Genomic DNA, 12,338 nt, shown 5'->3' with positions numbered 1-12,338 from the left:
GACACTCTGCTGCCACCTGTGGGAAGGAGGCAGAACAAACTAGTGACGAAAACAAAATCTTCGGCTTTATTTCTGACATCATTGATGACGTCTTTGTCGCGTACGTTCACGAGAGCGCTTCGTAGTGTTTATGACATGAAAATGCAATTTGTAATCAATGAAACAGGCATTAAAGAAACTTCGAATGATGAAAGGTCAACTTTGAAAATGTTCACGTTATTTCAAAATCTACCTGTGTGAGTTTCAACTCATTTTTTAAAAAGCAGAATGACATACCGTATTGGCCCGAGTATAAGACGACCCCGTCTTTTTAAAGACTCAAGTTAGAAAAAGGACTTTTTGAACACCAAATTTAATTTTTATACAGAAAATGTTTCCCCCTAAAGCCATCACTTCACTTGCTTCTCCTCAGGCATCATAACCATCACCTCCCCTTCCATCACCACCTTGTCCTTGACCGAGCACGTCACGGCAATGAAAGCGAACGACATCTTGATCTTGCGCACTTCGGCTTCGGCCAGCACTTCCTCGCCAACAAAGAGCGGCGCCGGGAAGCGGATCTCCTGGTAGAGGAAGACGCAGCCAGGGCCTGGCATCTTGGTGCCCAGCACGGCCGAGATCAGCCCGTTGATGAGGACGCCATGGACCACAGGGGCCTCGAAGGCGGTGGAGGCGGCGTAGGTGGCGTCCAGGTGGAGTGGGTTGGTGTCGCCCGTTAGCTCGGCGAACAGCTCCACGTGGCGGGCCGAGAAGACTTTGGTAAGGGAGGCGCGCTGGCCCACGTGGAGCCGTGCTGCCGCCGCTGTCATCAAGATGGAGGAGGACAGCAGAGTTCTGACTTGTCTCCACATGGTTCTTGTGAGTTGTCTGCGACGTCAATCCAGCTCCAGCTCGCGGCTATTTCCGGTCAGCGACAGCAGGAATGGCGACACCTGAAGGAAAGTCACAAAAAAAAAAAAAAAAGAACTCATGAATGTTTATACAAACACCAAAACGTTCAAACAAATCATATTAGCGTCTCAATGAAAGTCTGCTAGCTTGATGCTAACATACAATTTAAACACCAAAAAGGGGCTAACAGAAATCTCAAAGATGTGACAGTAATTACAAAGTCTAAAACAACAGCTTCTTCAACACTCTTACGAATCAAAGCAGGGAGGTCGAGAAAAAAAAATCAAGCAAGCGACAACATCTTTGCAGATGTTTGCAACTCTAAGAGCAGCAAAAGCGAAAGCAGCTAACGTACCTGCAGGACTCGAAAGGCGCAGCACTGGTTGTTGTAGAAGCCCAGCAGTGTCAACGAGCTCCAAAGTTTCACCAAACCACTAAAAAAAAAAAAAAAATCAGCAAAACACTCTCTTTACACTTTGACCTCCTCACCTTTTGGATACGCGCAGAAAAGCAGTGAGGGTATCTTCATCATACTTGAACACATCAAAGTGTAACGCGGCCCCCACCTGAAACATGCAAAGACACCAACAATAAATATGGCTGATTTTGCTTGTCAATCCGATTATCGGTCATCTTTGAAGTTTTTTTTACGGAAAGCAAAACGGGAAGTCTCTGTCATTCAAATGCACGAGGAAAATGAGTGAGAATCAAAATGAAGCAACATTCCCATGGCGGACCCGCAATTCATTTCCACTTCTTACCTCTCCGTGCAGACTCTTCAAGCCAGAGATGATAAAGTACTTCAGGTCAACCGCACTCACTTTGGTCGACTTGTCCTCCAGTACGCTTGAAGAGTGACACAAATTAGTAACAGTCATAGTCGTCACATTCGAGCCAAAGAGCGCCGCTGACTTACAGGCAGACTTTCATGTACTGGTACGGAGCGACGTCCTTCAACACGACGCTTCGGTAAACTATGGGCTCGTCCGTGCTCTCGGGATTCATCCTATTCAAGCATCGGTGGTTGCGCTAGATAGAACAAGTGCGAAACAAAATCAATACACGAAAGGCATAATCTAGAAAAACTGTACCAGCAGTTGGGCGACACACTGGTTAGCACGCCCGCCTCACAGTTAGGAGGGTGCGGGTGGGTTTTCTTTGGGCACTCCGGTTTCCTCCCACACTCCAAATTGCCCCTAGGTGTGAGTGCGAGTGCAGATGGTTGTTCGTCTCTGTGTGCCCTGTGATTGGCTAGCAACCGGTTCAGGGTGTCCCCCGCCTACTGCCCGATGACTGCTGGGAGAGGCTCCAGCACGCCCGCGACCCCTCGTGGGGACAAGCAGTATAGAAAATGGATGGACGTACCATCAGTATGACTGTGACTTCTACAAACCGCCCAGGCTAAACCTACCTCCTTCCCAACATGCAGTTTGTGTCTGTTTTTTTAAAATAATAAAGTGACGAATATGCCAAACTTAAAAAAATAAACTCGGCAAGTCTGGAGGTCTAGCAGTTTGATTCAGCTACGTTGGTTCGTTACTATTTTAGACCAGTGACCCCAAAAAGAAATGTTCTTTAACTTTTGTGGTATTCCTATGAGCCACATTCAGTAAATGCAAAATAAATGATTAGACATTACATGCCACGAGCTTTCTGTAGTTTACGAGCGCCTGCAAGGACCTTCGTTTAGGGTACAAAAGTGCAGTTTAGAGCGTCGCAAGTCTTAAAAGCCCAAACTAGACCAAGCTAAGACCAAGGTCAAACAGCGTGTAAACGCATCAGTTATTTTAAAAAATAAAATAAAAAGAGGCTTGGGATCGTGGCTATTTTGGCTAATAAAATGCTGTTTTGTTAACTTACCTCGTTTTGATAAATACGCAAAACTGGTAGTTTCACGGTTTTCAATACGCGCCTGCGCGTCCTTTTTCTTCTTCGTGTAATCTAATAATGGTTAGAAGTGTTAAGTACTGCCCTCTATCGTGCCTGGTCTCAAATGAATGAGTTCTGCCGATTGAGCGAGAGAGAAAAAAACGACTTTTCTACAAGATATTGACGTCAAATTATTGTGTTTAAAGCAATTATAAACACATAAAATTACTGTTAGAAATTTCTTTCAAATACATAAATCGCTGCATAAAAATACACAGTAAAGTGACACATAACTTGATCATTCAAAGTTCTTTGTTGAGGTTTAAAAGTCTGCCTTCTAAAAAAACAAACAAACTAAGCAAGAAATGCATTAAAATCATCAAAAATTAAAACAATGGATATTTCTTATACAGGACATTAGTACAGTATCATGGATGTAAATAAATATTTCATTCATAATCCTATATTATATAGTCATCATATAATTTCTATTCAACAGTAAGTCAATCTCCAGTTCAGGAAACTTTCTTCTTCACATCCTTGTTGTCCACTTCCTGTGCAGACAGGAAGTCCATGACAAGCCGCGCCGCCTGCCTGGGCCTCTCCAAGGCTATGGTGTGGCCGCAGTTGTCCAACAAAACCAGCTGGCTGTGGGGAACCACCGCCTGCACTGCAGATGCCCCGGACATATCTAGAACCTGCAACAACACATATCACACACAAAAACCTAAAAAAAAGTGCGACAACATTCTGAAGCGGCAATATAGCAGAATCTACTGGACTGCTAATTGTCACTGAAGATGTCGTTCTTGCACAAGATCAGAAGGTGTGATAGTTGCTCGAAGTGTTTTCCCTGATTTATATAATGTGTATATTACCTGGTCTTGCTTGCCCCAAAGTACTTGCAGCGGTGACGTAATTAAATGTAGATTTTCTTGAAGAGAGTGGCGAGACTTTTCTGCAACCAGCTCCATGAACACTTTAAAGACACACAAGCAGGCATATCAAGACAAATAAAAAGGCATTTAGCAATGTAGCAGCCACAAACAGGTGACGCACGTTCTCTGTAAAAGTGGTTGTGGCGGATCCTGTTGTCCAGTAAGCCGCGCAGCACCTGTCAGCAGAAATGCATCCAAGGTCAGCACGCATTCTTGGCAGCATGCAGCCATGTTTGAAGTTCTTTACCTGTCGCGGCATCTTGATAGGCTTATGACAACAGAGGCGAAACATGTCCTCCAGTTCTTGCAAACAGGACGGAATCAGAGGAATAGAAGACCCCTCGGGGTTTTTCTCCTGCTCCTTCAGATGAGTGATAAACTCGGACTCAGTGGGATACACCAAACCTGGACAAGGAACAACCTTCATCACCCTCAAACAGATCTTGCCTTGCACACGGCGTTCTCACCATTGCGTGAAAGAGGCTGATGTTTCAGCAATGTGCCAGGTGGCCAGTTTACCTGAGGGGCATATCAAGGTCACACCAGACAGGTCCGCTGGGTAGGTGGCGGCGTATACGCCCGCTACGTTGCCTCCCATGGATGTGCCCACCAAGTGAAATGGTCTTTTATCCAGACCAACGCTCTTCACAAACTGAAAACAGAGAAAGACATCATTTATATGTTCAGACTTTGCATTTGCTCAGTGCCCCTCCCCCCTTTGTAGATTCTGGTCTATTATATTTTCGCACGGACCTGATGGATTCGGGCAACCTGGCCCTGAATGCTGTAGTCCTCAGGCCCGGTACGGCTGGTGCCCTCATGTCCCGGCATGTCCACGCATAGGATGTGCTGCTCGCTGGGGATGTACTTGTCAGGAAAGCAAACTCATTAAGTAAACATTAAGAAAAAAAAACACACACAGGGGGTAATGTTACCTTGGCAAAGGGCAACCACATGTCTTTGGAAGCCGAGAAGCCGTGCAGGAGTAGCAAGGATGGTGTAGCGCCTCCTGGCGTCCCGCGGCTGAAATAGCAGAAGCGGTAGTTCCCGCTGTACGAGTAGCGAACCACCAGGCCTAGTTTGTAACGCATGAACCTGCAGGGGACGGAACAGATAGTCAAATAGAGCAATCCCAAATTAGAATTTACCCATACTACTGTCGACGACAAACCAACAGGTAGGTAAAGTAGGCAGGTAAAATTGTACTTAAGAATATACACTGTAGTTACTTTACGATAATCATGTAAAATGTAATCTTTGAAATAATTACTACAAGTTTGTTGAGAGGCAAAATGTCTTCCAAGACAAGCAGAACTGTTCAGTTTCCATTGTATTAGTGCCCTAATATTACTTGGGCTTTCTCTGTGGCTTTCAATCTGTCCAAATTCCATCATATAACTACCCTAACATGACTTGATCTTTCTCTGTGGTTTTGAATCTGAAATTAATTAATCCCCCCAGGCGTGACAGTGATTAGTTAAACACACACTGCGTCTGTGCGTGTGCATGGAGGGGGGGAGGGCAAAGTTCAGGGGACTCTATGACTCCCTTTCAGATAAGAGCCTATGTCATGACAGCGTGGAATGTGAGAAAATGTCACAAATCATTTGCAATTAATTGCACATTTTCCGCTCAAAATGAAATTGAAATAACTTTTAAAGTATTCACATGCTCACCAGTTGTAGGCCTGGATGAACGTAGCGGGACAGAGCCACAAGGTCAAACAGAAAGTCAAAACGGGAAGGGCCAGGACGGTCCCGATGAACGCTATCGTCATGGTGACGCTCTCCTCCATTGCTGCGCTGCATACATAATGAACATGTTCATATTGTAAAACATTGGTTTCTCTTGAATCCTGGTATTTCGTTGAAACGTTGCCAATTGCCACTTCACATGTTTCAAGAAAATTCTAAAGCTTTGCAATTCAACATGCTCTGTCTATGTACAAATGTGACACTTTAAAATACAACTGAAAATGTTCGTTTAGGGGCCGACTTGATATAACTATGACACCAGTTAGGCCAACCAACATTCGTAACGCCTGAAAATTGATCCAATATTGACATTTGAAAAACACAGTGGCAATGCTCTTTTCAGTTTGGTTTTATTTTGAAGTATTCTGTTAAAAAAAAAAAATCCCTTGGCTAATTTTGCATTTTGAAAATGTGTTTTCCATTAGTATATTGTTTTTCAGTTCGGTCATGTGCGTGAAGTAAACGTTAGTTACTAAGGCAAAAGTGTTATGTCACGCCTACGTTATCAGGTGCTTGAAACTGTGTCAACGGTTCTCAAATATGTAAATTAGTCACTTATTAGTTATATGAAGGAATTGTTTTAGATTTTCGATGCAGTCAATAAAATATATTAAACCGTTAAAAATACGGAATATGCTTCCAGTCACTTCTTAAAGTGAACAAGTAACTAAATATTTGCAAACTGTTTTTTTTTTTTTTGCCGATCACCATGTTCAAATGTAAATAACACGTCAAGGTTACGGAAGGCGCTTACCTGGCCGAGTCCGCTTCGACGAGTCACCGGTAAATGGACACTGGAATGGAAATATCCTCCATTCGGTTCGCTATATCTCCTCCTCTTCCTCAGATTTATCTTCCTCTTTCATCAAATTACTCAATCGCCTTCATCCACACTTAAAGGGCAAGTAAAGCAGCGTTGCGTTCATAACCTCGGGAAATGGTAGACGCTGAGCTGCGTTCAAGGACTGTTGGACATATTGTGTAGCAACTTCAGCAAACAGCAACCACCGTTCACGAACAGCAAATTGGTAACGAATTTGAATCAACATTTGTTTTTTAGCGAGAATAACAAACAAGGCGCGTTGCGTTCAGTGACAATGTAAAAAAAAAAAAAAAAGGAGGGGATGTAAGTGTGACGTAATGTGGCATAAACGGCATCCCCCACACGAGGGCGCCACCACCTCAACATCAGTGTTGTCTGCATAATTCAGTCAAGTCAAGACAAGTGACCTCAGTGAACCTTCCCGGATTCCTGTGCGTGAAAATGCACGTAAACGTCTCATTAAGGATCTAAAAATATCTATAAATAGTGCTTTCTTTGGCTGGTGACGTAACTGCTAAGGAACGCAGTGAAAAGCTGACATTACTGCCGGCAGTACGTCATCCTGATATTTTTTTCTTCAATGATTGTTCTTAAACACATCGAGTTCCTCACCTCTGTCCTATTTCGAACGCACAATCACTCCCTTGTAAATAGATTCTTTGAGATTACTTTGCAACATTTGGGTCCAATCATGAGCACAAGAAACATTTCAAGCGTTTTATTGTCATGAAAACAGCCAAACAGGAAAAGAGGCGAGCACTTTTGCGATATGGAATTTGGAGCCAATCAACCAATTTTCTCAGGTCGTGGCTGGTGTGTTTGTCAATTCAACTACAGAAATTGTATTTATGCATTACATTATATTCAATATATTTTTGTTAATTTAAACGACGCATATTTTTGGTTTGGTTTTTCGACATTTCATTTTCTTACAATAGTTTGATATTTGCATTTCAATGCATTGATTAAAATGGAATTCAACAATAAGTTAAACATCAGTTTACAAAATAAGATGAAAATCAAATGCTTTAACGCTTGAATCGACTTTGTAATCATCAGCTTTACAGATGCCACGTCAACGAGCCACTTTACGATTGTCCCCGTGCGATTCACTTGTCAGACACTGTCCTGTCTGGCAAGCTTGAATGTCAAATATGAGCTCATTTAAACATCTCCAAACGAGAGCGCTCACATCTGGATCACGTCACTCTGTCTGCATTTTACGAGCCGATAAATCAGCCAAGCGCGTTCACTCCACAATAAAAGTCTTGTTAAGCGCTCCAAGTTGGAAACTTGAAAGACACCACTCGTACAAAGCAACATGCAAGTGTGGACAGTTACACCTTGACTGACCGATATTCCAGTTCAGCCTCTTTGATTTCCCCTCAAAAGAGGGTAAAGTGTAAATCAAGGTACCACTGTCTTATCCTGTTCTTTGCATGCTTGCGTCAGTGGTGGCAGGGGGTGTCCAGGCTTTGTCCACATCTCCAGCAGCAGTAGTGCTGATGATGCCACGCGCTGCCATCTTGTGCCAAGTGGAAAGACTCGCCAAAGATCAGCTGGAACAATAACAAGAAATGTGATGAAGAGCTAATAACAGGTCATGAAAATAAAATGAGTTACTTGCGACTCAATAAGATGGCCTTTTTTTTGCCAGAGTAACTTGAGAGCAGCTTGAAACAGCTTTTTTTTTTAATTTTAACTTGAGTGTCGCTTGACTTGGGGCAGTGTGTGACAGACCTCAGCCTTCCCCGCTCACCTCATCGCAGCCAGAGCAGCGCGGCCTGATGCTCTGGCAGTAATGTCGTCCGCACAGCAGCCTCCCGTCGGACCAGAAGTAGACCAGGTCCACCAATCCCTGGCCGCACTCGGTGCACGTGAAGCAGGCGGGATGCCACAGGGCGGCGCCATAACCGGCGCGCTCGGCAAAAACCGCCGGGCTGTCCGACGCCACATCGCCGCCGCAATTTGAGCAATGCTGACGAGACAGAGGGTGCTTTGAGGTCTCCATTTTTTTCCCACTGTAGCTCTCTAAAGGATAAGAGAGGACGGTTTGGACAGCTTACGTATTGCGTGTTGTTCTCTGGGCCATTGCTGGGCTGTTCAGGGGTGCGGTTGGACTGGTCGCCATGGATTTGCTCATTGGCTTCCCTCTGATTGGCCGCCTCCCTCAGGGCTTGGCTGTCACTGGGCAACGCTACCTCACCCACGCCCAGCGCCTCCAGTTTGTAGCGCTTCACAAAAAGCAGCATGGCCGACACCTGCGACAGTTATGAGATATCAGTTGCAAGCCGAAGGTTTAGCTTGGATGGGGTTCGGGTTAGTTCAAGTCAGAGTAACTGGTATCTGTGGCCGGGAAAGGGCAAAAACCTTGGTCAGCTCACCTCGTTCTCGCCGGCCAGGCTCTGACATGTCATGGGGTCCTGGTCGTAGGCGGGGAGCTGTCCGAGGAGTTGCCTGCGACGTAGCACTGCTCCCCCGGTTCCGGAGATGGGACGCTGGCACTCCGGAATCATCTCCATGTACTGCTTGGCCTGTGTATTGGGCAACTCTGATCATCATCCTTTTATAAGATTCTTTTTGCAGCCCCTTTCACATTAAAAACGTGCTCAACCTTGAGAAGGTGACCTTCTTTTCCCTGAATTGGTGTGAGGCAAGACAGATGCAGTCATTTGGTTGCAGCAACTTGGCGTTCCACAGGGATCTGTTGTTGATCCAGTGTTATTTCATTTTTACTTACCTACGAAAGATTCTAAACACTCGCTTCACGAGATTCGTGCTAAGAGCGCATGAAGATATTCTAAGCAGTCTCTCTTTTTCGTAACCCCATTTGGTGTATCCACCCACAGTCAGAGTCCCTTTATGAGGTTATCAGATGACAGCAGCGCAGTCGTGACTAATGGCCCAAAAGTCCAAAGTTGCACTTGGAATACTTTTTTGTTTTCTTCTCCTTCAATGAGTAACACATTTGAGTCGACATGTTCTGCCGCGATGATGCCCGACCCCCCCCGCCCCAGAGGCAAAGCCTGCCCTCCGACAGTCACGCTCACCCTTGCGATGGTGGACTGGGAAACCCAAAACAGACGTGAGGCTTTTTAATGGAAAGCAGACAGACCAACAGGGAGGTGCCACTGCTCAACTCAAGCATCGCTGCCGAGTTACTGCATCTAGCTGAGATTTGTTCACTTGGAATAGTCGTTGCAACTTGTCTTCAGTTTAGAAAAAAAATTTCAAAAACACATTTAAGAGAATGCAAAGTCGTTGCGGTTTCCTCACCAGCTTCTGGTTGAGGCCGAAGGGCGCCCAATCATAGGTGATGGTGCTGAACGTGGGGTCCTTGCGTGACACCACCGGATTGGTCACAATCATGCGGTTCCTCTTGTACAGGCGAAGGCCGCCGCCCCCTTTCACCTTGGCCGTCAGGTGGGCACAGGGTGAGTCGACCAGCAGGCGTCCCATTCGCCGGTCGTCATCGGCGTGGGTACCGGGGGCGTGGTCCACGATGCTGCAGCCGCACGCCACGCACGCTTTTCTGAAAACCACCACAACGTTCAATCACGTCTTGCCAGTTGTGAATCGGATTCGCTTTTGGATTTTTGGCCAGTTTTGGTGTATCAAAAAAAAAGTTCAGCGTATGAACAAAACATCACCTCCAAGAATGTGGCTGCAAACCAGAGCAGCCGTCCTTACAAACGAGACACACAGCTACGTTTGATGCACTCGCCTCAATTGACATCTGAGGGGTGAAGAAAACAATCAATCAATCAATCAATCAAGCACTTGTGCTGCTCCTTTTGAGATGTTGACAATAAGTACATTTAATCTGTGTCGCTAAAGAAAAGAGCAGAGCAACTTGTGACTGAGCTGGATGGAAGCAATTGCTTGAAGGCTGATGTCACCTGTTGCTAGGCAGACTTGAAACGTTTTCTTCTTAATTAACTTTCAAAACTTAACTTTGCAAAATTGTAAGACTCCGAAAGGTCTGTGATATCTGTTGAAACAAGCAGTGCGAATTTACGGTGACATTTATTTTTAACTTTTGCAGGCCAATAAAAAAAAAAAGGGCCGTGGGCCACAAACTGAGCCGAGCCAAAGCGAGCCGGACTTTATTTGATTGAAATCTCCTGGCTGATGTTGTGACATTGGACAGCCTCAATAGGTATTAGTGTGACGGCGTTCATTCTGACGCTAACTTGGCACTCATGTTCATCCCAGGGGAGCCTGGCGGGCTTTGGGTCAGTGTCATGTTGCCTCAGAAAAACACATATTCTACGTGCGTTGAAGACTGAAAACTAATTTATGTCAAAAAAGTTTTGGTTCAATAAAATGTTTGAGGAGGATCCGAGCTGAATCAGAAAGGCGACGAGGGGACGGCGTCTATATTTAGAAGCGCGATAAGAAGAGTTTGGCTCGGCCAAGTCATTCCAAACACGCCAACTATGTGACGGAAACGAGCAGGAAATGCTAATGAGATAAGAAGTTCAAGGTCACTGAGTCGCATGCCCAATTGCTCTTTACGGTCCACAGCAGTGATGGAAGTGCAAAAAAGAGCAGAGAGACTTTGTCCGAATCTAGTCACGGCAAGGAAGACTTTAAAATGTCTTGTGACCTTGTGAAGCAAGTGTTTGTTTCCTATGAGGTGAGGTGAGGTGACGTGAGGTGAGGTCCGGGGTTCCATTGAAAGCGTCGCTCCATATTTGTGGAGCAATACAAATAGTAGGCAACGTGAAAAGCACATCTGGATCAGCGGAGGCTAAATTAGTCATCGCTACATATCCAGCGTATTGACAATAAACCTCAGAGCGTGTGTTGTGTCTCTCTTGGATACAGAGGGGAGTTGAGGAGTGACAGAAGGGGGGGCTAAGCCCCTAACAGGTGATACTGATCCATCAAGTGATCACAGAAATTTTTATCATGCAACCTCGTGTCCCTAAATGTATTCTTGACACTGATTTTAAAAATCTAATTTTATCCATCACATCAAATGTTTGAGATATTTACATTTTTTGCTCATAAAAAAAAAAAAAGCATACACGTTATACATTTGCCTTGTAAAATGTGATGATGTGCAGAAGAAAACTCAAATGCAGATTTAGAATCTGCACAAAAAAAGTAATCTAAGAAAGTTGACTTGCACCTCTGATTTAAATAGTAGTATGCTGGAGTGATTTTTGGTTCAACACAATGCTGCTATTTTTGTTGTTGTTGTGAGCATTGAGGTACCAATAACAAGTAAGTCATTATAGATTTGCAAGATTAATTTATCTGACTTTTTTCCCCCAAATAGCAGAATCACGTTTTGGGAAGCCGGTGCAGTTTTCACATACTGCTCTCATTGCCCAATCTTGGAAATGTACCACCAATTGTGTCAAAAATATTTTTTCCTACCTTGGCCACAGCGTCCATGCTAGCGTCCGTCTCGTCCCGTCTCCCGACCCAGACTGGAACTTTGAATTCCTCGCTTGTCAAGCCGGCTTCCTGTCCACCCCGCCCACCGTCACTCCTGCGTCCCCCTCCGTTTGTTTTCCACTCCTCCTTCTTCTCCTCTGCCCACCATCAACACCAAAAACAAAGCAAAACAAATAAACATACGAGTGGGCAGGTCTCCTCACCTCCCGACTGTGTTCCAGCCCGCCTGGCGCTGCAGGAATGCGTTTCCTAGCAACTCCCAATCCACGCCGGCCTTCCAAACCGTTGCTCTCCACACAATGTTGGCCGGCGCTCAGGAAGCCAATTTAAGGGGAAACCTGGGTGGGGGGAATCAAAACACTTCACCAATGAAAATGGTACAAAGTTCTCCTCCTCCTTGGTGGAGGTATTAAGAATGCATTGTGTGTTTACTCACCATTGTGTCCTGAACATTGTGACCTCGAAAGGTCACCTGCATGCAAAACCTTCATTTGACAATGAACTGTGTGCCTAAAATATATAGAGTAAGTAGAAATAGCAGAACATATTCCAAAAGAAAAACTAGGGAAACACAGAATGGCTTGCTCAGCATGAACAAGCCTGAGTGATAAAATGATGTGGTTGACCACACACACACACACTTGGCCATGCACA

At 44.9% G+C, this 12,338-nt stretch overlaps 4 protein-coding genes across 6 annotated transcripts; all 4 read right to left on the bottom strand.

The window, feature by feature from the left end:
* Window positions 1–43: 43 nt before the first annotated feature.
* On the bottom strand, window positions 44–851 carry LOC148391255 (hydroxyacyl-thioester dehydratase type 2, mitochondrial-like). The gene has a single exon (XM_088388924.1). The coding sequence runs from the start codon at window positions 849–851 to the stop codon at window positions 390–392; it is 462 nt and encodes a 153-aa protein (XP_088245050.1). The 3' UTR covers window positions 44–389.
* Window positions 785–2,851, bottom strand: rpp14 (ribonuclease P/MRP 14 subunit). 2 transcript variants are annotated; one of them, XM_088388925.1, is made up of 6 exons: window positions 2,752–2,851; window positions 1,808–1,920; window positions 1,653–1,737; window positions 1,381–1,457; window positions 1,247–1,325; window positions 785–932 (listed from the first exon to the last, which is right to left on the bottom strand). In XM_088388925.1, exons 2-6 carry the CDS (start codon window positions 1,894–1,896, stop codon window positions 876–878), a joined length of 387 nt encoding a protein of 128 aa, XP_088245051.1. In that variant the 5' UTR covers window positions 1,897–1,920; window positions 2,752–2,851; the 3' UTR covers window positions 785–875. The 2 variants fall into 2 exon arrangements, with proteins under 2 accessions (XP_088245051.1, XP_088245053.1); XM_088388927.1 differs by lacking the exon at window positions 2,752–2,851 and adding an exon at window positions 2,023–2,076.
* Window positions 2,852–3,054: 203 nt separating this feature from the next.
* On the bottom strand, window positions 3,055–6,388 carry LOC148391253 (monoacylglycerol lipase abhd6-A-like). The gene is made up of 9 exons (XM_088389706.1): window positions 6,207–6,388; window positions 5,375–5,500; window positions 4,634–4,793; window positions 4,452–4,565; window positions 4,218–4,350; window positions 3,946–4,103; window positions 3,820–3,874; window positions 3,639–3,739; window positions 3,055–3,458 (listed from the first exon to the last, which is right to left on the bottom strand). The coding sequence occupies exons 2-9, from the start codon at window positions 5,491–5,493 to the stop codon at window positions 3,276–3,278; spliced, it is 1,023 nt and encodes a 340-aa protein (XP_088245832.1). The 5' UTR covers window positions 5,494–5,500; window positions 6,207–6,388; the 3' UTR covers window positions 3,055–3,275.
* Window positions 6,389–6,978: 590 nt separating this feature from the next.
* Window positions 6,979–12,268, bottom strand: lmcd1 (LIM and cysteine-rich domains 1). 2 transcript variants are annotated; one of them, XM_088390466.1, is made up of 8 exons: window positions 12,121–12,268; window positions 11,664–12,044; window positions 9,926–10,011; window positions 9,552–9,807; window positions 8,660–8,809; window positions 8,342–8,536; window positions 8,035–8,253; window positions 6,979–7,834 (listed from the first exon to the last, which is right to left on the bottom strand). In XM_088390466.1, the coding sequence occupies exons 2-8, from the start codon at window positions 11,679–11,681 to the stop codon at window positions 7,724–7,726; spliced, it is 1,035 nt and encodes a 344-aa protein (XP_088246592.1). In that variant the 5' UTR covers window positions 11,682–12,044; window positions 12,121–12,268; the 3' UTR covers window positions 6,979–7,723. The 2 variants fall into 2 exon arrangements, with proteins under 2 accessions (XP_088246592.1, XP_088246593.1); XM_088390467.1 differs by lacking the exon at window positions 12,121–12,268 and having other exon boundaries at window positions 11,664–12,046.
* Between the last annotated feature and the right edge of the window lie 70 nt (window positions 12,269–12,338).

The sequence above is a fragment of the Syngnathus floridae genome, chromosome 11 (assembly GCF_059516105.1).
Source record: "Syngnathus floridae isolate MCC-2025c chromosome 11, RoL_Sflo_1.0, whole genome shotgun sequence".
NCBI classification, from domain to species: domain Eukaryota; kingdom Metazoa; phylum Chordata; class Actinopteri; order Syngnathiformes; family Syngnathidae; genus Syngnathus; species Syngnathus floridae.
This window is presented reverse-complemented; position numbering and strand designations above follow the sequence as displayed.